The sequence below is a fragment of the Cygnus olor genome, chromosome 3, assembly GCF_009769625.2.
Source record: "Cygnus olor isolate bCygOlo1 chromosome 3, bCygOlo1.pri.v2, whole genome shotgun sequence".
Classification (NCBI taxonomy): domain Eukaryota; kingdom Metazoa; phylum Chordata; class Aves; order Anseriformes; family Anatidae; genus Cygnus; species Cygnus olor.
In genome coordinates this window covers 5,259,203-5,284,456 of record NC_049171.1, presented here as the reverse complement: position 1 = coordinate 5,284,456, position 25,254 = coordinate 5,259,203, and the positions used below count along the sequence as shown (strand labels likewise).

The 25,254-nt window shown below is 45.4% G+C and overlaps 1 protein-coding gene across 1 annotated transcript; it reads left to right on the top strand.

Moving 5' to 3' along the window:
- The first annotated feature begins 14,495 nt into the window (after nt 1-14,495).
- On the top strand, nt 14,496-20,116 carry LOC121067894 (opsin-5-like). Its single transcript, XM_040552809.1, has 4 exons — nt 14,496-14,704; nt 17,484-17,777; nt 18,384-18,715; nt 19,478-20,116. The coding sequence occupies exons 1-4, from the start codon at nt 14,632-14,634 to the stop codon at nt 19,823-19,825; spliced, it is 1,047 nt and encodes a 348-aa protein (XP_040408743.1). The 5' UTR covers nt 14,496-14,631; the 3' UTR covers nt 19,826-20,116.
- Nucleotides 20,117-25,254: the final 5,138 nt, after the last annotated feature.

Sequence of the window (25,254 nt, the reverse complement as noted above, 5' to 3'; positions counted from 1 at the left end):
GGAACTGGAGCTCCAACCCCACTCGAGAATGATTCACAGCTTGCTGAGGTCAATGGGAATCTTTCCATTTGCTTCAGCAGGCTCTGTGAGCCCTGGGGTTTAAGCATACATTAATTTAGCAGCTGGGTGCCACAATTTAAGATAACATCATTCTTCTGTTTTTTATTATTAATGTTTTGCCACTCTCGGAGCAGAGCTGGCAGAGCAAAGTGAGTCATAGACTAGTATGGGGGTCAGTCAGCCGTAAAGGCTGGGTATATGTCAGCACAACAGTCCCTTCCCGTAGTGCCTGAGCCTCTTCTGATTTGGTGGATCTAGTCCACAGTCTTCATTATCACAGCACTCAATATTTAACCCTTCTGTCCATCTAATCCAAGGCAACCACTGGCCTGTGCTTTACAAAGAGCAGCTTCCCCATCCAGTCTCTGTGTTATCCCCTTTGTCAGAGACTCAGCAGGCTGATCAGTTGGCTCACCAGAAACAGGAGTAAATTTGTGAGTCTGCTTTAAAATGCTTAGCTAGGTCCTTGTTACGATCTGTGAAGGTCAGGTCAGCTCCAGCTGAAGGGAGATGGGACGATGCTTCATCTGGAGGGTGCCTGTCCCTGACAGTGCTGTAAGGGGGGGGGGTTAACTTTCCCCACAGCAGCCCACACAGGGCCGTGCTCTGCACTTGTAGCTTGAAGGGCATCGGTATCACACTTGGCTATTGCTGAGCAGAGCTGGTGCAACACCAAGGCTGGCTCTCCAAACCCGCCTCCCACAAAGACCAGTAGGTCTTTCATTATGGAAGCATTGATCTTCCCAAGCAATCACGATGTGTATTGAGGCCCCACTTCCCAAGGCCTCTGTGAACATCTCTTGCTGATGGGAAGTAAAGAATATTTTTTTCCTATTTATTTATTTATTTATTCCCTCCATCTCATTTTCTCCCCCCACCCTGTCCTGCTGAGGAGGGGCTGTGCAGTGCTTAGCTGCCTATCAGTGGTAAACCACAACGGAGAGGGGCCTGTGGGTGACTGGAGCTTACAGCACTGTAACCAGAACTTGAAGCCATCATTAACTGCTTCCCTGGTGTACAATCTTTACCCTTCCATCATTCAGCCACTTTGAAGCTACATCTGAGTAGCAAGTCTGAGGGATTAAATAAATTACCTCTGGTGATGAGGGGACTGAAAGTGTCTTTGATAAGAACTCAATGTATACAAAACTTTTCAGAGCAAACTGCATGTTGTTCTTCTCTGCCAGCCAGCCAGAGATATTGTATATATAAGGGAGAACTGATAAGACGAAATATATTATTGAACTGCATTATTGAAGCCTGAAACTTCATTAATCAACCATAAGTAACATGAAAGGACATTCTAGCTTTTGGGGCAAGTGAAAACTTTGGAGAGATAATATGAAGGTTTAAGGATTTGTCTTAATTTTGTGGCATTGTGGGTTCTTTTGCAATACTTTTACTCACCCCACTGCTCCAATCTTCCTTTTCAGTTTCTGGGAAAGATTGCTCTATTGTGGATGGAGAATGCCTGAGAGAACAAGCTGTTGCCCTACTGGCAGAGCCTTACAGGTACCCCTGATTTTCTGCAGCAGCAAAGTGGCAAACCCATGTTCCCCCTGCTGTTCAGGCCAGTGTAATGTCTTTCACAGTCAAACTGGGATCATTCAAATACTGATAACAGCATTAGTCCTGATCTTGTTTCTGCAGGAAGAAACTGGTCATTTAAAACCCTTGGGAAAACAGTGTTAAGGTTGCACATCTAAAATACTTTTCATTTTAAATAGCAAGCAGGATTCATTGCTGCTGTGAGGTCTGAGGAATTTCAGATTTTGGTAGTAGTGGAAACAAGAACATACCCAAGTTTAAAGCCTTAACTCAAGATATGAGACGGCTAGGTTCCGACTCATCCTTTGCTATCGCTTTTTTTTTTTTTTTTTTTTTTTTTTTTTTTTTTGCTTTGCATTGTATAAATCTCCCAGGACAGCATCCAGTTCAACCATGTCTAGCCACTTCAAACATGGCTGGTTTAAGACAGTTGTCTGGGCTCCCTGTAACATCAGAAGGTGCTTCAGATAAGGTGCACATTTCTCCACTGAGAGTGTCTGTCTTTCACCATTGACTTTAGACAAGGTCTGGAAGACCAGTTTGAATCATAGAATCACAGAGTCATTAGGCTTGGAAAAGACCTTCAAGATCACCTGCTCCAACCATCCCCCTACCACCAATGTCACCCACTGAACCATGTCCCTAAGCACCACGTCCAACCTCTCCTTGAACACCCTCAGGGACAGTGACGCCACCACCTCCCTGGGCAACCCGTCCCAATGCCTGACTGCTCTTTCTGAGAAGAAATGTCTCCTCATTTCCAACCTGAACCTCTCCTGGCACAACTTGAGGCCATTCCCTCTTGTCCTATCACTAGTTACCTGTGAGAAGAGGCCGACCCCCAGCTCCCCACACCTTCCTTTCAGGCAGTTGCAGAGAGCAATAAGGTCTGCCCTTTGGTCTTCTCCAGACCAAACACCCCCAGTTCCCTCAGCTGCTCCTCACAGGACTTGTGCTCCAGGCCTTTCACCAGCTTCATGGCCCTGCTCTGGACATGTCCCAGGGCCTCGATGTTCTTTTTGTAGTGAGGGGCCCAAAACTGAACACAGTACTCAAGGTGCGGCCTCAACAGAGCAAAATCTAAAAAATTTAAGTGGTTATATTTAGCTGAAATAAATTCTGCTTCTAATGTTAGGGTTATAAAATCCATTTAAGTACACATGACAGAGATTTTAATATATTTAGTTAGAAGCCAGTAGTTTGGCTTCTAATGTTAGGGTTATAAAATCCATCTAAGTACATGTGACAGACAGATATTTTAATATATTCAGTTAATGGCAAAAACATTAATATTATCCTGTCAACTCCACGCACTAAAGTGGTCACAAGTCAGGATCACAGAAACAAGGAATGAAGAAAGCACCATAATTATGGTTCTTTATTTACCTCATGGTTTTTGTGCCTGTTGTATTCACGGTGTCAGAGTTTTTCCTAATAACCGTAATGGGTAAAGATGGCCTAGAATTTTCCCTTCTGAATGAATACAGAAATCCTCTCCTAATTAAGGAGATGGGGCCTACAAACAAACAAACAAACATGTTCGCAGCACAGACTGAATAGCAAATGCTTGTGGGGAGGGATTCTCCAAGAGACAAACATCTCTACTTCTAGATAAGCCAAAGGGTGCCGTGGTGGCCTCTGTTGCTCTGTGTAAGTAGAACAAGCCATCAGCCCTTCTCCAAGCAGTAGTTGTGTAGCACAGCTCGGATCTATGGGCCTAAACCTTCTTCCCTCCCAACTTAGGAGAGAAGCAGCCTGCTACAAATGGTCCCTGTCCACTGGTGGTCTTCGAAATGTGCCCAGACATTGCCTGAGAGAAGGGTGATCTGCACAGGCCACAACGCTGCCCCAGAGTGTGCTAGTGATTTAGCGGATACAAAGGAGAAGAAAGCTTTATTGACATCCATAGTTTAATTTGAGAGCATTAAGGCACAGAAAAAAATTCAATCACTTGCCGAACAGCAGACAGGAAGGCTGTGGCAAGGCAAGGAACTGAACCCAGCACTCCCCAGGGTCCTCACCACAAGACTGCTTTGTTTTTTTCCCAGGCTAGGTTCATCTCTGGTTTTTCAGTGTAATTGACTGCAGAAAGTATTCACAGTTGCTGTTGCTGTTTTTAAGCATGGTCTACTACAGAATAACCAGAACCAGCATCTTAAGAGTGAGACAATATTTTTCTCCAATGCACAGGAGATTACTTAAACAGCAGAGGAATATATATATAACACCTACCTAGAAGTGCAGCAGTCTGTAGTGATGCCTAGCTTTACTGAGGCCTTTTATTTTCTTTCTAGTTTTTCACTGTAGAGTGGTACTTGGAGAGTAATCAGAAAGGCATCCCAATATTAGCAAAGCATAGCTGAGCAAAGTTTGAAGATGGAGAAAAAGCTGAAAGTTTCTCTCTGCAAATATAGGGGTTATCCACTAAACATTTAAATTAACCACTTTTGTTCCCACTTTTGTTTCCAGTCAAGTATCAAGAGAAATGAGCACAGCACCTGAATGCAAGTTGATAACACTTGATGGAATTATTTTTTGCAATTTAGGTGATCTCTTGCATCCCAGCAAAGGTTACTTCACACCATTGCAAAGAGGAAATGAAGTGCCAGGAAGTAAACCCTAAGGCACCTGTGAATGCAGAGCGTGGGATATGCCCTCTGAAAACAATGTGTAACTGCAGCTCAGTTTACCTGGAAAAGTCAAATAATTAAAATGTCAGTGCCCAGTATCTAATAATGTCAAGAAAGTAACACAGTGATCTCTGTTCTTTTCCTTTCAATTATCTGAGTCCTACTCTTTGCTGTATTTCCTGCCAGTTTGAAGTTGGCTGTTTTGTATAGCAAGGATGAAACAGTATTTGACTTGAAGGGGCAAAAGGCCATGGGAATTGAGTCAGACAGAAGAGCTGTGACTTTTCCCACTCACGTAAATATAACCTGAAGGCAGAAAAAGAGACCTGAGAATGATTTTGCAAATTTGATGAAGAGCCCAAAAGTGACGGAAGGTCTTGATATGAGGGTCCTAGTGCCATCCCTGTTCAGGACACCCGAATTCATGGCCAAGCAAAATCTTTTACAAGAACTTAAGAGCTAGGGGAGTTGCGTTAGCAGTGGGTTTTGCTAGCATTTGCCAAGCAGGCAGCTGTACTGAATGTTATCCTTGACAGGGCCATTTTAAAAAGCACTCTTGGTGCTACCTCAGCTTATTGTAGAACAGAAGTTCCACCATTCCACCTAATAAGAGATTTATTATCAACATTTCTCTCTGTTGTGCCTTTGTTTCCCAGTCTTTCTGTCCTCTTTCTCTATTAAACACCATGTTCCAGGTCAAACAAGGAAACCTGTCCTTCTCCATCCAAGAGAAGCATCTCCACGAATTTCCACTTATATTTTCCACTACAGTTTTTACAGGATTTAGTCTCTCAGCTATTTTTCTCTCTAAATAGTAGTTTGTAATCCTGGCATTTCTGAATTCCCAGTGTGGGTCCATTTAGAAATTAGTAACAGTAAAATTAGCCAAATCCTAATATGCAAGAAAATTGGCCTCCTTCTTAAAACTATTGTTGTTGCATTACAATGGTGCTGAGGGGTGAAAGCCAATAATGGCACCGCATCGTTACCAGACGCTGATGAGAAATAGTAGGAGGTCAGTGAGACCTTGGATACTGTGCAGTCTCAGCGGATAAATCAGAGGTGGAGAGAGGAAGGGAATAACTCGATGAGTGTCACACAGTAGGCAATAGCAGGGCCGGAGCAGGACCTTCAAGTTCATCTGTAGTGCCATGTGGTTGAGTTTCTGACCGTGCCCTTGAACCCTACCCTGCCATCTGTTTGCACTGGTACCCAGCCATATATCACATCCCGGTATCACATCCCTGCTCTGCTGTATTCCTGCCTTTCTAGAGAAAGCAGGAGGTGGAACAGAGGCAGGTACACCTTGGAGCTTCAGTCCTTAGAATGTCTGTAAGCCCAGACAGGGTCCAGAGGCTCCAGGGTGTCAACATAACTAGTTTACACTGCTTGGGTAAATTATATCAGTACGTACTTCAGATCTGTTCCCAAAGGTAGTAAAAATACCTTGACCTCTTGTCTCTCAAACCTTTCCTTTGACTACCTTTAAATAAATATAAGAAACTCCCCTCAAAACAAATCCCTCTTTTCCCTCCTCCAGTGAAGCATACAACACTACACAAGCAAGAATGCAGTTAATGGACTCTACTGGAGAGAGCATTGCATGGATTTTACCCAATATTCTCATGCCTGTGTTCAAAAGGGTTCTCTAGCATTTGCCATTCCATGTGACCCTGTGTGCCAAACATCTCTGTTTGTGGCCGTCAGAACCAGGGCCTGTTCTGTCCTGTGTCAGTCCTGCCAGATGCTATTCCTGATATCAAAAATAAGGAACAAAGACAAGAAGGACCAGCTTCACCTGTTCCGTCGGAGTGATGCTACCTCTCACCGTGGTTCAGAACTTCCCACAAAGTGGAGAGAATTGAGTTCTGTCATTCAAAGGAGAAAGGAATGCACCTAAATTGTTGCTAGGCCATAGGAAAAAGGCAAAGAAGAAACAGAGCTGGTACTAGTCTTGAAGCTGGAGAGACTGCTGACACGTTGACCTTCCTGCTGCCAACGCTGCTGGAGGGATCTGGGAAGGTATGGTCCCTACCCTACACACCGTGATCCTTTTCTTATCTGGTAACTTCTCATAAGTTATATTCTGATAACCTATAAGATATATTCTCGTAACTTCTTTCTAGGGTCTGATGGCACAAAGGAATCATGAATAAATGGTGTACAGGATCAAAACACAAAGGAAATTATATGGCACCACCTCAGAGGAGCTTACAGACAAAAATTATTCTCAGTTAATGGCTGAAAAATTACTTAAGCTGAAAGCAAGTGTTCCCTCATGATTATTTGAGCAATATCCAGCAAAACAGGACATGAATATGGAAACCCTGAAAAATTAGAAGATTAGGGCTGTTCACACTACTGTTAAACAGGTCTGGGAACAGTCAGCATATTAAATATAAGCAGGTTGGCATTGCGTTGAATTCCAGACCATCGGCAGTGCATTTTATTCTTCTCTGTTCCTGACATAATAGTAATTTTCTTTTTTTTTTTTTTGTTTTGTGTTAGCACCTTTGGTGCCCTATCCTTCCCACTTATAGTGTATTAGGATCTGTCTTCTCACACCTTTGAAAGAAATAGCTATAATATGCTTCACAATTGCATGTTGAATTAACTTTTTCATATCTCATTACCATCTTTCCCTTCTCACGTCAGGCTGTGTTTCTGCTGTGTCTTGTTTTCACATTGCCTCTGAAATTAGTGCCTTTCATTTCATATTTGGGGACTTATTTTAAACAAACAAACTCACATATATATACACACATATATTGTCCCTGAGAGGGTGGCCTATTGCTCAGTTGGAAGGAGCTGGCTTGTCATGTCAGCGACATGACACAACTTTACCCCACATACGACTTCACTCATGGCTGCACACCTTGTTCTCCCCTTTCCACCAACACAAACTACATATCAGGGGTTCTCAGCCACAAGCAAATGACAATCACAGAATCACAGAATCACAGAATTGAAGGGGTTGGAAGGGTCCTCGAAAGATCATCGGGTCCAACCCCCCTGCCAAAGCAGGCACCTTAAAGCAGGCTGCCCAGGTAGGCATCCAGACAGGCCTTGAATATCTCCAGAGAAGGAGACTCTACAACCTTCCTGGGCAGCCTGTTCCAGTGCTCCGTCACCCTCACTGTGAAGAAGTTCTTTCGCATGTTGGAGCGGAACTTCCTGTGCTCTATCTTGTGGCCATTGCCCCTTGTCCTGTCCCCACAAACCACTGAGAAGAGGTTGGCCAAATCCCTCTGTCTCCCACACCTCAGGTATTTATACACATTGATGAGATCCCTTCTCAGTCTTCTCTTCTCCAGGCTGAACAGACCCAGGTCTCACAGCCTTTCCTCATAGGGAATATGCTCCAGGCCCCGTATCATCTTTGTGGCCCTCCGCTGGACTCTTTCCAGGAGTTCCCTGTCTTTTTTGTACCGGGGAGCCCAGAACTGGACACAATACTCCAGATGAGGCCTGACCAGGGTGGAGTAGAGGGGGAGGATCACCTCCCTTGACCTGCTGGCCACGTTCCTTTTAATGCACGCCAGGATCCCATTGGCCCTCTTGGCCACGAGGGCACACTGCCGGCTCATGGTCAACCTGTCGTCCACCAGGACCCCCAGGTCCTTCTCCTCAGAGCTCCTCTCCAGCAGGTTGTCCCCCAGCCTGTACTGATACATCTGGTTGTTCCTTCCCAGGTGCAGGACTCTACTCTTGCTCTTATTAAACCTCATTTGGTTTCTTCCTGCCCATCTCTCCAGCCGGTCCAGGTCTTGCTGAATGGCAGCACAGCCTTCTGGCGTGTCAGCCACTCCTCCCAGCTTTGTGTCATCGGCATACTTGCTGAGGGCAGACACTATTCCCTCATCATGGTCGTCGATGAAGATGTTGAACAAGACTGGACCCAGCACCAACCCCTGGGGAACGCTGCTAGTCACACGTCTCCGGCTGGACTCTGCACCGCCGATCACCACCCTCTGAGCTCGGCCAGTCAGCCAGTTCTCAACCCACCTAACTGTCCACTCTTCTGTCCCACACTTTCTCAGCTTTGCTATCAGGATGTCTTGGGAGACAGTATCGAAAGTCTTGCTAAAGTCAAGGTAGATGACATCCACTGCTCTCCCCTCATCTACCCAGCTGGTGATGTCATCATAGAAAGCAATGAGGTTGGCCGAGCATGACTTCCCCTTGGTGAATCCATGCTGACTACTCCTCATAACATTCTTCTCTTCCAATTGCTTGGAGATGACATCCAGAACAAGCTGTTCCAACACCTTTCCAGGGACAGAGGTGAGACTGACTGGCCTGTAGTTTCCCGGATCCTCCTTTTTGCCCTTCTTGAAGACCGGAGTGACATTGGCTATCCTCCAATCTTCAGGAACCTCTCCTGTTCTCCAGGACCTTTCAAAGATGGTAGAGAGCGGTTCGGCGATCACCTCTGCCAGCTCCCTTAGCACACATGGATGCATCCCATCGGAACCCATGGATTTGTGTGCATTGAGCCCACTCAGATGCTCCCGAACCACTCTCTCAACCAGGGGGGAGCCCTCCATTTCCCAGCCCCTTTCTCCTTCCGCCAGGGTCAAGGAGTCCCAGGGGGGAGTCCTTGAAGCAAAGACTGAAGCAAAGAAAGCATTCAGTATCTCTGCCTTCTCGGCGTCTCCCGTTACCAGGACACCCCCCTCGTTCAGCAAGGGACCTACATTATCCCTAGTCTTCCTTTTACTGTTTACATACTTAAAAAAACCCTTCTTATTATCTTTTATCTCTTTTGCAAGCCTCATCTCTAGGTGGGCTTTAGCCTTCCTCGTCGCGTCAAATGTTGTTGTTTAATCACTGTGAGCTGCTGCCTTTAGTTCCAAGATATATTTACTAGCATCAGCATGGAAACTGTACAAGTTCTTGTTTCCTCATCTCTCCATCACTGATCACTCATTTAGTGTGAAGCTGCTATTTACTCTCACATCAAAATAGCAGTAGCTTTGAAAAAAAATTCAAAAGTGAAGAATAAAAGGGATGTAAAAAGTCTTAAAATCATCTTTCAGTTGTGTACACGATGATTTTGGGTTTGGAGTCCTTTTTCTGTTCCAGTGATAGTGTGAAATAAGGGGGTTAGTTCTGTACAGTCCCTAATGTTGGTGTGCTATACTCCCATTGACTGGGTTGACCAAGAGCCAAATATTATACATAACCATGGTTTTAGTGAAGGAGCCAAATTTAGTTGTTCCAAACAACTGTTCTTCAAGGGGGCAGCTACCTTCAGTTAGTCTAGAGGAAAGCTAGGGGGGTTAGTGTCCCTAGACCAAATTCGTGCTTTGTAAATGCCTCCTCAGGCAATAACATGCCAGTCAGTGCAGACATCCAGAAGAAAACAATTTACAAATTACTATGCTTGACGTGGCAAATACCAGCTTAAACGAGATTTGGTTGTTGAAAACATACAACTTCATGAGCAGGCTCCGAGAGTTCAGCTTAAATGCTGATTCTGGTTTTCATGAGTGGAGGTGAAAGCTGAAAGCTCAGCTAGAGATCTCAGCAAAAAGACGAGCTTCCAAAATTAATGCTGCAGACATAGCCTATTAGTTAAATGGAAGGAAGCTGTAGGGATTCCTGAGATTCACTGGAGAATGTGATGAAGTTGTCTCCTCCAAGAAGTCTGAAAAAGCCCGACTGTGCATCATGGCAGACTTGTTTTGAAGCAAGGTGAAGGCTCACAGAAAGGGCTGTCCAAATGCCCTGTTCTGCAGTAGCCTGCTCAACTTGAAATCTAGGAGTCTTCCTGGAAGAGAAGATCTGACCAAAGCAGCCGGACAAAGAGGAATAGCAAAGCCATGCTCCTCTTCCAAATGATACCTGTCTGTGATTGACTGGCATGAATTCTGTGCAGATACGAACGTAGATGGACAGACTTTGCCAGAAGTCAGGCGATATCAATGACATTGATAGCTGGCACCACCCCCAATATGCTTGGCCCAAACATCTCCAAACCTTGAGACATTTTATCTCTGAAAAATGAGCTACTGTTTCCTGGTAAAAAGATAATTCAGAATAATTCCCCTGCTCCTACAAATCCAGAGACTTTCAGGTCATCAGAATACTCTTTTTATTATTTTTTTTCCTTGTGGAGAAGAAAAATAGTGTTGTAGGACATTCTAACTTGGTAGCATCAGGTAGTTAGTCAACCTGTACCCTACTTTGCATTGACAATAAGAACTCGTTATTTATATATGTATGTGTATATGTGTATGTTTACATCAAATATGTATATGTGGTTTCATGATGAGTTCATTTTTTGTTCAAAGTATCAGATGGCCTTTCAGAAGTGAGCAGGTATTGACTTCATTCTTCCATCTGTCTAGTTTAAGGAGTACTTCAATTGAAGGGAAATTTCACAAAATAATTCTAAAATATGGTCCCCCCAAATTGGGTCTGTCAAGATGTGTAATCTTTGACTGTGCTTTAGTTGTAAACAGATAATCTGGATTGATCTGAAGTGCAGAAAGATAATGCTGTGTACAACTTGCTATTGTTAAGTGACACATGAATAATGCATTGGGTTCGGGATCAGTCGACTCTTCTGGTTTTAATCATTCATTTTCTTTTATCCATTTCATAACCGAACTGTTGATGTAATCCTACCCCATGTGAATGCTAAGTTCAGGGTTTCACAATACATGAAATGCCATCTAACCAGCATGAAATATCCACACAGTGTAATCTAAGGTGTCCACAAAAGCTGGAAGAGGATTAGGCTCCTGATGCAGCCAAGGGGGTCCCCAGGGACTAATTCAATTCTCAACAAAATGTTTTAATTCTGCCTCTGGATTATCTTCGCTTGCCTGAAACCATTTAATGTTTTATTTCAGTAGTGAGAGGACGGACCATGCAGCGAGTGGGAAAGCAGGAGATCTGGCTTGGTTCGGGTGACATCAGGCTCCCTGAACTGAGCCCTCTGCCTTGTTTTTGCCAAGAAAGGACAAAAAGAAACACTAGGTGAGCTGACCGTACAGCACAGGCAAGGAAACATTCCCAAGAATGTTCTTTATCAGAATTAGAAGCAGAATATGAGCACTAACTATCCTTTAAAACAGTCACATCTCTTCGAATGACTGCCCCTGGTGAATCTGTTATTTCTCAGCTAAATGTTTTTCACCCAAGGTAGGAGCAGAACCCATGTGCAACTTCAGTACCAGGGAACTAAACAGGGCCAGGGCCTGACTCTGACCATGGCACCAAGTGGCACAATCCGGCAGCATCCCCACTATTAAATTCACGTTGTCTTCAAAACCAGTGACCCTGCTGCTTCTTGGGAATGCTCCTGGTGCCATTTCAGCCGACCTGTGCCTTGGAAGGACTTGGGACAGTGTTGGTCCAGCCTGAAACTGTGCCAGCAGCTGTCCTGTGAATTGAACAAGGTGAAAAGTCAAACTCCAATACTTCTGTGGTGGTCTGGCATTGTTTAACTGATCAGTGTTATGATTTTGTGTGCCCTGTACTGAATTAATTGACAGGATGCAGCTATCTTCTGCTGTCACAGGGTTTGCCGTGCCGTTTGCTGAGCCTGGCAGAGGTTTCTTCCTGAAATTGTGATTGAAGGCTAACCTCTGGCTCTTGAACAGGCTACACAGGTTTGGTTGAGCTGTTTAAGACTCACACTACAAGGCCTGCTTTTGAGACATCATATCTATCTCTTTTTAGTCTTTTCTGATGTGAGAACTTCTTTTTATAATAAATATTGTATATTATCTACTTTCCTAGCCTAAACTGATATTGTCTTGCTTATACCCCCAAGGCTTGAGAAGCATTGAAGCAAACAGCCACGTTCAGCTGCTTGTCTGCCACCGAGGAACATCCAGTGGGGGACATCAGCACTGAACATCTAGCGGGTAGGTGCTTGGTGTCTCAGGTTAGACGGTATCATTATTAAAACAAAATAAAACAAAACAAAACCATATGAAACCTTGAATAAGACCACGGAGAGGCACTGAAACAAGTTGCCCATAGCGGAGCTCCATCTGCTGTGTACTCTCCATCCTTGGAAATATTCAAAGCCCAAGGGGACCCAGCCCTGAGCACCCTGCTGTAGCTGGCCCTGTTCTGAACAGGGGGCTTGGGCTACACGGTCTCCACAGGTGCCTTTCAGCCTCAGCGATTCTGTGATTCTGCGACTGTGTGTGCCCTTTTTACTGGTTCGAGGTTTAGAACATCAGTTTCTCTTTACCCAGATAAGAGTCCAAGCCCCTCCTGCCCGTGTTTTCCTTCCCTGTACCCATAAAACATGCCTTTCTAGCTGCACTGCAGTCCAGTTTCAACAGGCAGCTCACCTTCATGTCTTATCTGATCAGATTTTTAATGCCAGCAATTTCTATCATTTCTCTCATATTTTTGGAGAAGAATTGGTGGACTGTTCCATCTCCTGGTACTTAACTTAGTGGTTTCAGATTCCATGGGGCTTCTCCTGACTTTGGACCGAGATGGGATGTGTTGGGGGAAGTTTTCAGAAGCACTTGAGCTGCCTACATAAAAGCCAGATGTGGTCAAGAAGTAGCTAAGCACATTAAAGTGGCTTTCCGAGGATGGGAATCATTTTGTAACATCTGATGGAAAAGCAGACATTCACTCTCTGCTCTCCTCCCCTGTATCTTGCCCACATCTAGCTCCTGGCAGTAGGATTTGTGAACTAGAGCACTGCTGTGGGTTAATGAAGCCACCCAACTTTTAGTAGTGCTCAGTCCCCTTTAAAAATAAGGTTTATGTCTGTTGCAGTGGAATTAGTGCTGAACTTGGTACCTAAATTCTCAGTTAGGGCTGGAGGCAGGTTTAATAAGAACAAAACTTAACAGCCAGCAAGCTGACAGCGAGAAATCCTGATCTGGGGGCATGGTGCCAGGTACAGGGATTTTGCTTCTCTCCGGTTATAACTCTACCCCAAACAACACCCCTGTGAGCTTGGGTCCCTCTGTAGCTAGTGGCCAATACCAAAGCACTCTTACCCCTGCAGATATTTTGTGCCTTAGCTGTTCACTGCAAAATACAGTCACAACTTTTGGAGTCGGGACTCCCTTCAGCACCATGCTGGAGCATCGTATAAGGTTTGTTTTCTCTCCCTTCAACCTTGCAATTCAGGTTTGGAGTGATCCAGAGAGCATCTCTGTTATGTCATTTTCCCCACCCCAAGGCATCTATGACCTGTCGACTGAAACAATTTTAGGGGAAAAACTTGTATTTGGCTCTCTGAAACCAGAGGAGGGAACCGATTCCGCCACTGAGGGCCAAGTTTGAGGACAAAGGTGCCCTGAGAAGGCTGCAAGAGCTCCAAGGTCCTGTGTTGTATGCGTTGTGCTGCGTGTTCTTGGGTGCTGAATTAAACTCCCCAAAGCTTTCAGCAGGCATCCCTTGTGTGTGCACCCGGGACAACTGAAGCTGGGAGCAAGGACAGAGAGGTGCAGCATTTATGTGCATGGCCAGTTTGGCTTTCTGGTGAACCTCAGGGCATTTAAAGTCTCTCAGATTCCCAGGGATTTCAGAAGCTGGGCTGTTACTGCTATACTGGAGCACCTAAATTCCACCTAGACCAAACATGAGACGCCTGCATGCTCAAGGGGATCTGACAATTCCGTGTGTCTGAACAGAGAAAAATAGGACAAGCAGAGCATGATGCTAATGCAGCTTAGCATATCCAGGTGTGGGAATTAAATAATTTAGAATAGATCAGCTCTTCAATGTGGCGGCTGGGTGCTGCCTGGGCTAAAAGTCAAGATAATGGCATTGCAACTATGGACCTGTAAATCAAGACCTGCCCAGGTAAATGGACCGATGAGCCTGTACCACTTGTCCTATAGGCAGCTCTGAAAACCCCTCATTCAGTGGCCCTGCGAGCCTTCTGAACCCCTGCAGCAAACAGCTTTCCTCTAATAATTCAAGCCAGACACCCCCCCATCCCAACCTTGCCTTTCCTCTACACAGCCACACAACTGGACAACAAAACTCCCGACCTTCCTTCAGCCTGGATTTGTTTCCCAAGGCTGCTGATGGTTGAAAAGCAATTGTTTTTGCTCAGCGATGGCCCTCCGAGGGGACTCACATTGTCAACTTGCTTGACAAGGCAAGCGGCGTGAGAGGAGGGGCTGGCTGGGGAGATGCTCTGCCAGGCAGGCGGGACCGTGGCAGGGGCTGTGCCCAGCCTTCACTCCGTCTCCCCAGGGAAGGAGCCTTTCTCTCACTCCAGGCTTCTCCCCTGCCACGCAGAAAAGGAGAGAGGAGGCAGCAGAAGGGTCCCTGCGCACTGCCAGCACCCAGCTGCCCGGCTCTCAGCAGGCGAACCATGAGGAAGAGCCTCTCTGTCCCTACAGTCACCTCCCCTGTCAGTTAAAGCCTCCACCTGCTTGCAGAGGGGACCATGGAGGAGCACTACATTTCCAAACTCCACCCGGTAGTGGATTACGGAGCTGGAGTCTTTCTTCTGCTCATAGGTGAGTTCTGCCTTCGTAGTTTGGGTGTGCTTCAAGCCTCGGGATGGACAGGACGGGGCCGCCCCATCCATGCTGCGGTCAGCACTGGCTGCTCCAGGGGAAGCTGGAGGGAGATGATGGAAAATCTGTCCCCACATCTTCCCCTGCTTAGTGCCTTCCAGTTGGGTCGAGCTCTGCTCTCAGCCTTGCAATGCCTTGTTGTGATGCTGAAGGCTTGCCGGCACAGGTTTGCCTCCGTGGCATCACAAGTATTTGAAAGAAGTCGCCTGCCCCTTATGCTGGCATCGAAATAAGTCTCCTACCCCTTATACTTCATCTCAGCCTGGGAGCAGAGAGATGGGGCCCCCAGTTTGTGAGATCAGGGAGAGCAACTTTGTTGTGACCCTTGTAGGGGGAGGCTTTTCGTTATGCATGAAGCACCTGTGTCGTGGTAGGATAAACCGGCATAAAACAGCGAAGAGTTTCCAAATAGCACTTCGGTTTTGTTGTTGTTGTTGTTTTTGGTGGCCCGTTTGCCCTGCTGAAGGCAGATTTACAATGAAGTGCAAGTGGCGCTATGTACCAGTCAGCCCCAGCATGGCTTTAATTAAGCATTTTCCTTCTTGCCTGTTTGCTGCATGTGCCCAGGTGATCTGTTTACTGCGGCTGTAGGTTTGGAGAGGAGCTGAATTGTTTTTTTACAGCTGAGTTGTACCAAGATGTGAGTACCTGTCCCCCTTCAGCTCGTTTGAAAACCCTCCCTGGGATGCAGTTAAGAAATACCAGTGTATCTTTTTATGTGCATTACTAGAAAGGCTTTTGGCAGCAGTGCTGGCTTTAGGATTTCACACCTCACCTCTTGCACGCTTCTCCACGCACTGCCCTGCACTGCGCTGTCCCCTCCGTTGTGCTGGCAGCAGAGGGGAACTCAGCGCGAGAAAAATAACTACCTGCAAAACAATGAAAGGGGGTCGTTTTGCTCCAAGTCGGGGTGTCAGCTGCTTTCTTACAGAGGAGGAAATGTGTAGATGCAGCTCAAGTAGGGGCTGGGGGCTGGAAGTTTACACCTGATGGTAAGAGGAAGGGCGAATTCCTCCCTCGTGGGTAGTGGTTAGAGCTCTCGTGGGGTGTGATCTGTGCTCATTTTCCTCCCAGAGCTTGGGGATGTCCCAGCCTGTGGCTGCCATCAGGCAGGAGAGGGCTCTGAGGGTTCTTGCCACCACGGCACCGGTTGCTCTCTGCCAGCAAGTCCTTCCACATCCAGCTGCTGCAGGCATCTCGGGGCACCCTTGGGAATTCTGCAGGCATAGCCAGAGGTGCTGAGTGAGCACGTGGGGTTAGCAAGTGGGTGAAGGAAGGAAGGAGTCTGGGTCTCAGATTGGTCCCTCTGTGCCGTTTAAGTCTTTCTCTTGACGTCTGTGCCCACTCGTGGATTTATGCTAATGCATTTATTCTGTTCTGCTGCACGTCCCTTGGTTCATTCCTCCGTGGGCACTTCATTCGTGTGTTGTCTGTGAGCAAATGCAGCCTTCCTGCTTTCCCAGCCGCGAGGGAGCACGCCAGAATCTGTTTCTGTTTCCTTATTTCACTTCTGACTTTAGAGGACACCTTCTCAGGAAAACCTTTGATGAGAAAATGAGAATGAAGAAAGAAAATGAGCTGTTTGCTACGTGGACTCCTGACACAGTTATCATGAATGCTTTGAAGCCCTGCAGCACGTCTGAATAATGCATGTCCAACAGGTCCCTTTGCAAAGCAGCCTCTGGTCTGCTGCACGCCTCTGGCAAAACAATTTCTGTGCTTTGTCTCACTGCAACCCGAGACCACCAGAAGAGTGGAAGAGTCCGAACTGCAGCTCGTAGGGATGCTCGGCTGCTTGGCCAGCACTGCCCCCGAGCTGCCCGGCCAGCACGTATGGACCAGTGAGGCGGCTCAGAGCCCCCATCAGGCTGGTGCTGGGGCTCCGGTGAGAGATGGGCTGCAAAGAGGGAAGGTTTGGGAAAGCAGAGGGACTGGATGGGAGGAGGGAACCAGTGAGTGTCCCACTGGCTGGAGTGCTTCCATAGGAAGGCAAAGTAAGTGGGGGTATTATCGATGAAAAATGGAGGTTGGTAGGTCCATGATATTGGATGCTATGTTGTGCAAGTTACTCTAAGAGAATGGGTTTGGGTTATTCATGTGAGATAGGAGCCATGGGGAGTAGGTGGGACGTAGTGCATGGAGCGCGGAGAGGAGTAAATGGTGATGGGAAGGGACAAGATACGGTCTACTCTTCAAATGACAACGTTTCCTCCAGTCAGCAAGGCTGGCCAGCACTTTATGTGCTGCAGAAGGCTGGAAGCAGAAATCTGAAGCCCTCTTTGCTCTAGCAGCTCCGCAGCAGAAACACAGCCTGGCTGGGAAGTGCCAGCCTGCCGGGGAGGCAGGAGTTGCAGCCTGAAGGTGGCTGAAGCAGCACAGCGGATGCCGTGGTGAGGACCCTGAGCTGCGTAGCACCCTCACCTCCTCCAGGTGACATTGCTGGGCTGACACTGAGATCTCAGAGAATGAGATTCCTTGAGCTCAAGAGCAAGGTTTCATAGCAGGGCACAGCAGATACACACCAGGGTGTTTTCAAAGCATCAGCACAACGCAGTGTTGGCTTGGAAGATATACAATTTGGCAAGCCTCCCAGTATGTCCTCTCTTCTAGGCTTTAGTCCCAGGCTAACTGGCATTTTTCGCATCTTTAATACAGCCAGGCATTTCGTGGGTGTGCTAACTGTATGATATTATTATGTGTGCTCATTTTTCCCTTTCAGCCATCCTGACCATCCTGGGAAACTCAGCCGTCCTCGCTACAGCAGTGAAGCGCTCCTCCCTCCTGAAGTCCCCGGAGCTGCTTACGGTCAACTTGGCAGTGGCAGATATTGGAATGGCAATCAGCATGTATCCGCTGGCCATTGCATCCGCCTGGAACCATGCCTGGCTGGGAGGAGATGCGTCCTGCATGTATTACGCCCTGATGGGTTTCCTTTTTGGTGTCTGCAGCATGATGACGCTGTGTGCCATGGCCGTGATTCGGTTCCTTGTTACCAATTCCTCCAAAACTAACAGTAAGTAACCACGTCTCTGGTAACCTGGTAATGGGGTGTTTGGGATAAGGTGTTCAGGGGGCACTTTGCTGAATATGGTGTGGAGCATCAGTTCATTAGCTGTAGGAAACTTATTCAAGTCTCAACCTTTACTTCAATATCGAACCTCTAATGTTCCTAGAAGGATCTGACTGAATTCCTTGTTAAACAGTGAAGCTTTTCACTTCTCAGTAATACCAAATGAAACAACCTAAGGGTGGAGATCCTAAGTGTTTTACTGGACCAGATTGTCTTATCTTCCTATTTGTCTGCAAGCAGAGGTACTGAAACTTGAGAGGAAGGAGTGTTCTGGCATTCCTGGTTTGGGATCGTGGTACATTTTGGGTCAGCTTGATCTTGTAAAGCTGCCTGACTTAGCAAACTTTAAATCAGCACTGAGGGCTGCACTCGTGTCTCACCCAACCCATGGACTCTGCCTGTTTTATTTCTCAAGAAAACCCATTAGGGAATTGCAGCAGCAGCCCAGGCATATCTATAGTCAGTGTCCTTCTGCTGGAGACCTCGTGACAAACCCCACTTGTGGCTGAGGTAAGAACCATATAGACTTGCTCTTCCTCCTTCTTGCAGGTAACAAAATCACCAAGAACACTGTCCGCATCCTGATCGCTTTCATCTGGCTCTACTCCTTGCTCTGGGCTATTCTGCCCTTGGTAGGCTGGGGCTACTACGGCCCCGAGCCATTTGGCATCTCGTGTACAATAGCCTGGAGCAAATTCCACAACTCCTCCAACGGCTTCTCGTTCATCCTGAGCATGTTCCTCCTGTGCACAGTCCTGCCTGCACTGACCATCATCGCCTGCTACTTGGGAATCGCCTGGAAGGTTCGTAAGGCATACCAAGAGATCCAGAACATCGACAGGATCCCTAACGCAGCGAAACTGGAGAAGAAGCTGACATTGGTGAGTTACCCCAGTGATGAGAAGAGTCTGCAGTAATCTGGAGCTTGCAGAGAACTGGCTCTGCTCATATCCGGTCTGCTCATAACCATTACATTTGTCTGGTATTGGTGAAAGATGGAGGTGTGGTTCCAGTCTTGCCCATACACTGTCAGTTCAGCGGCGTGATCAAGATAATACACCATAGGTACCATGCAGGCTGTCAAACCTTCTTTAGACAGTTACACCCATGATTGTCTTGGACATACAGATTTCCAGTCCTGCTGGAATAGCTGTTGGATCCATGCATGCTGTAGTTGGGGTGGAGACCTTGTCCTGTCTTTCTAGTTATTTTTAATTGACTGAGAGGTTATTCAGAGTGAGAACTACACAGAAATTTCCTATGGAAACAGGTGTTTTTTTTGTTGTTGTTGTTTTGTTTTGTTTGTTTGTTTTTTATATAACATTTTTTAATAAGCTCTTAAGCTGCTCATTTCCCACGGAAGAGCAAAATTGACTCCAGAGGCCAGCAAGTCGATAGGCTGTGCTTTCTGCTTGGGCTGTTTCTCTCGCGACACACCGCAGGCAGTCAGGAGGTGAGAACAACTCCCTGCCAGGCAGGAATCCCACGGCGTGTATCTGCCAGGTGGGGATAAGAGAATATCTGTCACCTATGCTCACGTCACAGCTGTTTCAGGTATTTCATCTGGGGCAGGCGTGGTTTCTTCCACCCACCACGTGCCTGGTTTTTACCAGCCGAGGACTGAAGCCGTGTTTCCCTTGCAGATGGCCGTGCTCATCTCGGTTGGGTTCCTGAGCTCGTGGACACCGTATGCAGCAGCCAGCTTCTGGTCCATATTTAACTCCAGCAATTCCCTGCAGCCCATCGTCACACTGCTGCCGTGCCTGTTTGCCAAATCTTCAACCGCCTACAACCCTTTCATTTACTACATCTTCAGCAAAACTTTCCGCCGCGAAATTAAACAGCTGCAGTGCTGCTGGGGCTGGCGGCTGCATTTCTTCAGCACCGACATCTCCGCTGAAAATCCTGTCTCGATGATGTGGAGTGGGAGGGACAACGTGCGTCTCTCTTCCACTGTGAAGGCGGAGAACCAGGGAGCTGCAGCTCACTGAAACGCCGCCGTGTTTCAGAACATAGGTCAAGAGTTTGCTGCACTCGTGGGTCCAAATAAGAAGGAAGGCAGAACGTGGGGTTGTCCCTGAATATCTTATGTCAGGTGCTGAGGTTTAAGTATATATTATTTTTAAACAGCTCCCAATTACTATTTTTAAGGTACACAACAACAACAAAAAGAAAATGCTATGTTTTCAAGAATTTCCACTTTAGAGGAAATAGACAGATTTAGGTATTAAACAAGACCATAATCAGCTTTGGTCGCACTTATTTTCAGGGAAACAGCTATAATTAAAAGAGGATTTATTATTATTACTATTATTATTATTATTATTATTATTATTATTATTATTATTATTTTTCTCATGCTTTTGACTTTTTAATGCAATCTATCTGGAAACTCTTGGCTCTGTCAGTAAAACAGCCATCAGAGAAAACTCTAGGTTGAATGCAAAGTGTTACCAAATAAATACAACTGAGAATGTAGCTTTCCAGGAATACAGGCAGAAAACCATACGGGTAGAAGAAATACAGCCAGGAAAAGATGATGAAGTGGTTGGTGTCAAAATATCTTAAAGTGATCAACAGTTCCTTGCTCCCTCAGAGGTATATTTCAAATCCCAGACTCACAGAATGGTTTGGGTTGGAAGGGACCTTAAAGATCGCCTAATTCCAACCCCCTGCCACGGGTAGGGACACCTCCCACCAGACCAGATTGCTCAGTTCCAGTTTTGCAAGCTCAAGAATTAATCAAGCAGCCTTGGTCTGCAGAGGGTGGGTGGGAATGTGGCAGCCAGCAAAGATGCAGAGCCTTCTGTACATCCCAAACAGCGTGATGAGAAGTGAAGGAATCTCTTAGCAAAGGGAACTGTGCACTTGATAATCACAGCTAAGCTGTTTGCTCAGCCGGTCACATCTCACTTTGCCATAGGTTTGGTGAAGACGAAAAGTTAAATCAAAGGCAGATTTGGAACAGAAACAATTTAAACAAGAAATTAAACAAGAAATTTTAATTCTTTTGAGCATGAATTTAAACAAGAAATTAAGAGTTCTTAAAAAGCTTCCACCATGATCAAACCCTAACAATTAGTTTCATTTTATAAACTTCAGTTAAGGCCAAGAACAGGATTAAAAAATAGGATTAAGCACTTCCACAGCTAAATTGAGGGGTTGGAAACCTTAAGGAGCTCACATTCTTCTGAACTCCTGCTACTGGCAGCATTGCCAACTCTCATAAATATTCTACTAAATTAAGCTAGGTTTATTTGTAAAAAGTTGTGAACAATTCCTACATTGATGCGGCCTCCAGGATGATGTTGTCTTGTCCCGGGTTGTCACTCGCATGCTCTGTAGGGAACGAGACTGTGCTCAGATTTGTGCTGCTGGCTCCTGCTGTCCCCCATGCGATGGGGCGAAGCATCCTCTGGGAAACAGCCATGTCCAACAGCCCGTGGTGGGACTGTGTAAGGAAAAAGAACAAGGGAAGAGGGATGCGGAGAGCAGGAGGAAAAACCAGTAACTGGGATGAGAGCACGTGGAAGCTGAAGCAAAAGATCACAGAATAGAAGAGGTTGGGGAGTATTCTGCAAGTGAGCTGGGGGAGGGCTATGGCAGAAGGAATCACAAAAGGGACAATAGCAATAAAACAAAGAGGGTTCAAAGGAGTGTGTCCAGGGGTGGAGAAAACGTGAACATGCTGGAAAGGGTAAATGTAAATTATCAGCATTTGTCAATTATCAGCAAATGTCAATTATCAGCATTTTTTCAGCTTTAAAATTTAATTTGTTAGGAAAAAAACGAAACTGTATTTTAATTATCATCTTCCACCTCGAAGTTTTTGCTTTCACTTGCTCAGTTGCTTGTGTTTAAAATAAACAGCAAAGTATGTATCCCCATCTGGTAGCTGCAGATCTGTGAAAGGACCAATGGCCTGCACATTAATAATGTAATGAGATGTGAGCTGCTTCTGTGAAAAATCTGGGAGTAGAACAGGTCCGCATCCACTTGCAAATGCTTTTAAAGGGTATGTGATGTGAACAACATGCCACTTTATACAGACAAAATCTTTGTTAAGCCAAAAGATCTGTACATTGTTCAAGTGTAATGCTTTAATAGCCTAATTAGTTATTTGTTTATGTACTTAGTTTTTTAAAAAATCATAGTCCAGGTATCGTGTATCAAATATGGTTCAAATCCCTTTTTCCTTTTCCAGACTCAGTGAGAAGGAAATCAAAACTTATCCATTACAGAGATTTTGTATTTCAGATAGCTTTACAGAGAGAAACAGTTCAAAGAGCAGGGCTGCCCTCGGACCAGGGCACTAGGAAAGCAAGTACATTAAGCCCAGGGGACTGTTTTTTTTTTTTTTTTCTTAAGTGTCATGAAGTTAAATTACAGTCTGATCATAACTCTCATTTCATGGTATTTTCTACCCAGCCCTGGACGATGCTGCCAAGTGATCTTACACGTTGAAGCAGAATGCATGTGTTCACCCAGGAGTGAATTGGGGCCTCAATGCTTGCAGTCACCAGTGCAGTCATCCCCTGATACAAACACTTAAGGTAAAAACCCACTCAGACACTAGGAATTATCTCACTAAACTGCAGGAGTTTACAATGGGGACAGCCACATCTCAGTCAGTCGTCACCTTTGACTGCAAAAGACAGTCAGAGGAAAGAAAAGCTAGCATAGACGGGATGAATTGTGCCCTGGAAATGCCCCTTTCTTTCCAGTAAGGATAAACGGAGCTCCCTACCCAGCTCAGATGATGACATATAAAGTTGGACAACACACATATCACCCTGACTTGCATTAAAATTAATTGGAACACAATGCCTGCCTTTGAAAAAAGCCTTCTAGGCAGGCTTCTACCCATCTAGGCTCAGGAGTATCATACAGAACTAGCTCACTTCTGTTCAGGGTCAGTTTTCCCTTCTGTAAAATGGAACGTGACTCATTTCAGAACAAGAATCATTTATTTCAGGGAGATCATTGTTCCAGCAGTTAGAGCACGAAGCTAACACTGGGGAGATTTGGGTTCCGCTCCATCACCTTGCCAGTAATAAATACCGTGCCCCTTTGGGCAAGTCACTTAAACTTTCTTGACTTCTCCTATCCATGCAATAGGTGGTTTTGCTGCTCGTCCTGTAAAGCATTTTGTTCAATGAACAACTTAATCCAAATGTGAAAGCACCGGTCCTGAAAGTTGTGAAACACTAGCAAAAAAAAAAACAGATTGCCATTCCCATAGGGTGTTTTTAACTCTATAGGATCCACCTACCATGCTCCGGAGGTTACTTTACAAATGTCAGTCAAGAAGAAAGTTAGGGCACTGGCCTGGAACTTGGTGCTACGCTCTAGCTTTTGCCTTATTTCAGCTTATTTCATGAAAGACTGTGCATTGCAGTAAGCTCATTCTTATAATTAGGATGTCCAAATCTCCAGCCCGTGCTCCTGTCTCTACTTCTTGTATCTTTGCAAAACAGAAACCACCTTATGTATACAAAAAGTCGAGTATTTTGAAACTTCCTAAAGGAAATTAATTATGCAGCAACATGCTGCCATTTTGCTCATTCCTACTGGAAAGTTGAGTGTCTAGTCAGACAGTTCACTATTATCATTTTGCCCTGAAATATGCCCCAAATACTCATTCTGAAATGAAATGTTTCAGTGTATTTACAGAACACCTACTTAATTCTGCACTAACCCATTTTTTCATTAGCTTGAACACTGCTGCATTTTTAAAGCAGCCAGTTGCTGAGTGAGTGCAGCATGAGACGTTAGCTGGTAACCATTCACCATTAGCAACGAGGGCTGACAACCTGACGTTAACTTGTCAGCAGCGAGCACCATCTTCATCGCTATGCTGCTCCAGCGGCAGGGAACATATGGAAAAGCATGTTCCATCTTAGCTTGTCATCCCCTAAGAAATCTCTGCTTAGGCAGGGAACTGATGACTAGCTCTACGGGAACTCTGTTCACTTCAATATTTTCTTTCCTTAAAGGGCCTAATACAAATACTGCATGCCAGGTGAGAAGCCCATTCCTTCCCTAGATTCACAATTTTGTTTTCCAACCTTGATATGACAAGAGAGAATCAATGTATGTTACCAGGTCCTAATCTAGAGCTTGAAAGGGCCCTCCTGCCAGCAGTAAAGGCCTGGAGTGATTCCAATTGAAGTTGGTGGGAAATTTTTTATTGATCTCAAAGGGAACAAGATGCAGAATTTTACAATTGTTAGAGTGTTAAAAAAACAAAAAACAAAAAAACAAGGACAAAACAAACACAGGTAGACGACACACATTACTGAAGAGCAGAGAAACCCTCAACCAGAAGAAATGAATGAAACCAGCGTCATAACATTTAGAGGTCACCAACATTGCAGCAATGCAATTTTCCAGTTGGCAGGCAAGAAGACTTGTGCAAAGACATAAGGCAGTAGTTCCATTGTTGTCACTTTCTGTGTATCTTGGCTTGAACTTCAACAATCTTTCCTGGAGGGAACAGATACCTGTAAATAGTTGAGGATGAACCTCCATGGAATTTTAAAGCCTAAAGTCTGGTAAGTCTGGTTTGGGATCAATACTTTTAACCTTAATTAGAAAGACAGAGATGGAAACAGCAAATCAATTAACCTCTTTGTTTCTGAGCAGTGTGAGACTATGGGTACACGTGCCCCATAAAAAAAGCTTACTTCAAGTAAAGATCTCATCAATTTCAATCTTTGAAGTGAAGATACAGTGCTATTGATTTGATCTGCAATTTCCAGCCACCTGCAGGAACCCTCATTTTGAAAAATAGTATGATGGTGTTGAACCTTATAAGTGTGCTGCAGCCTCTTCCATCCTAAGACAGATATGAGCATTATCTCGGAGAGGCTGTAGTTTCATTTTATGATACGATGAGCAACAAGTCAAAATGGAGTAGAATAGGACCAGAATGGCAGAGAATGCTCCCCCAAAACCACCCACACCCCATTTGCACTGTATGGATTCCACAAAGGATTCTTCCCATGTATAAATCCAATTCCTTCTGGAGGGGAGGCAAAAATGGTGAGAATTTAGGATCAATTTACTTGAAGAAAGTCCAACTGTTGAGTAGACAGGGACGGCAAGAGCAATGCTGGACAAAGATACAGAACTAAGGGAGAATGATCACTGAAATGAACTTCACGTGAGAAATAGTGAAATATCAGGGAAGGAGGGTGATGTAAACAGGGCAAAGGTGCACTGCTGCTCCTATGTGAGTTACAGCCAGATACAGTGTTTGTATCTTAATAAACAAACAACGAACTTAGAAAAAATATGGCTTATCTACTATACATTTCTAAAGTGTGTTACGTCAAATAAACATTAACATCAAAGTGCTGCTAGATTCAATCACATCTCTTCTGAACTTCAGTGATTTTGCCTGAAGGCTGCAATGCCT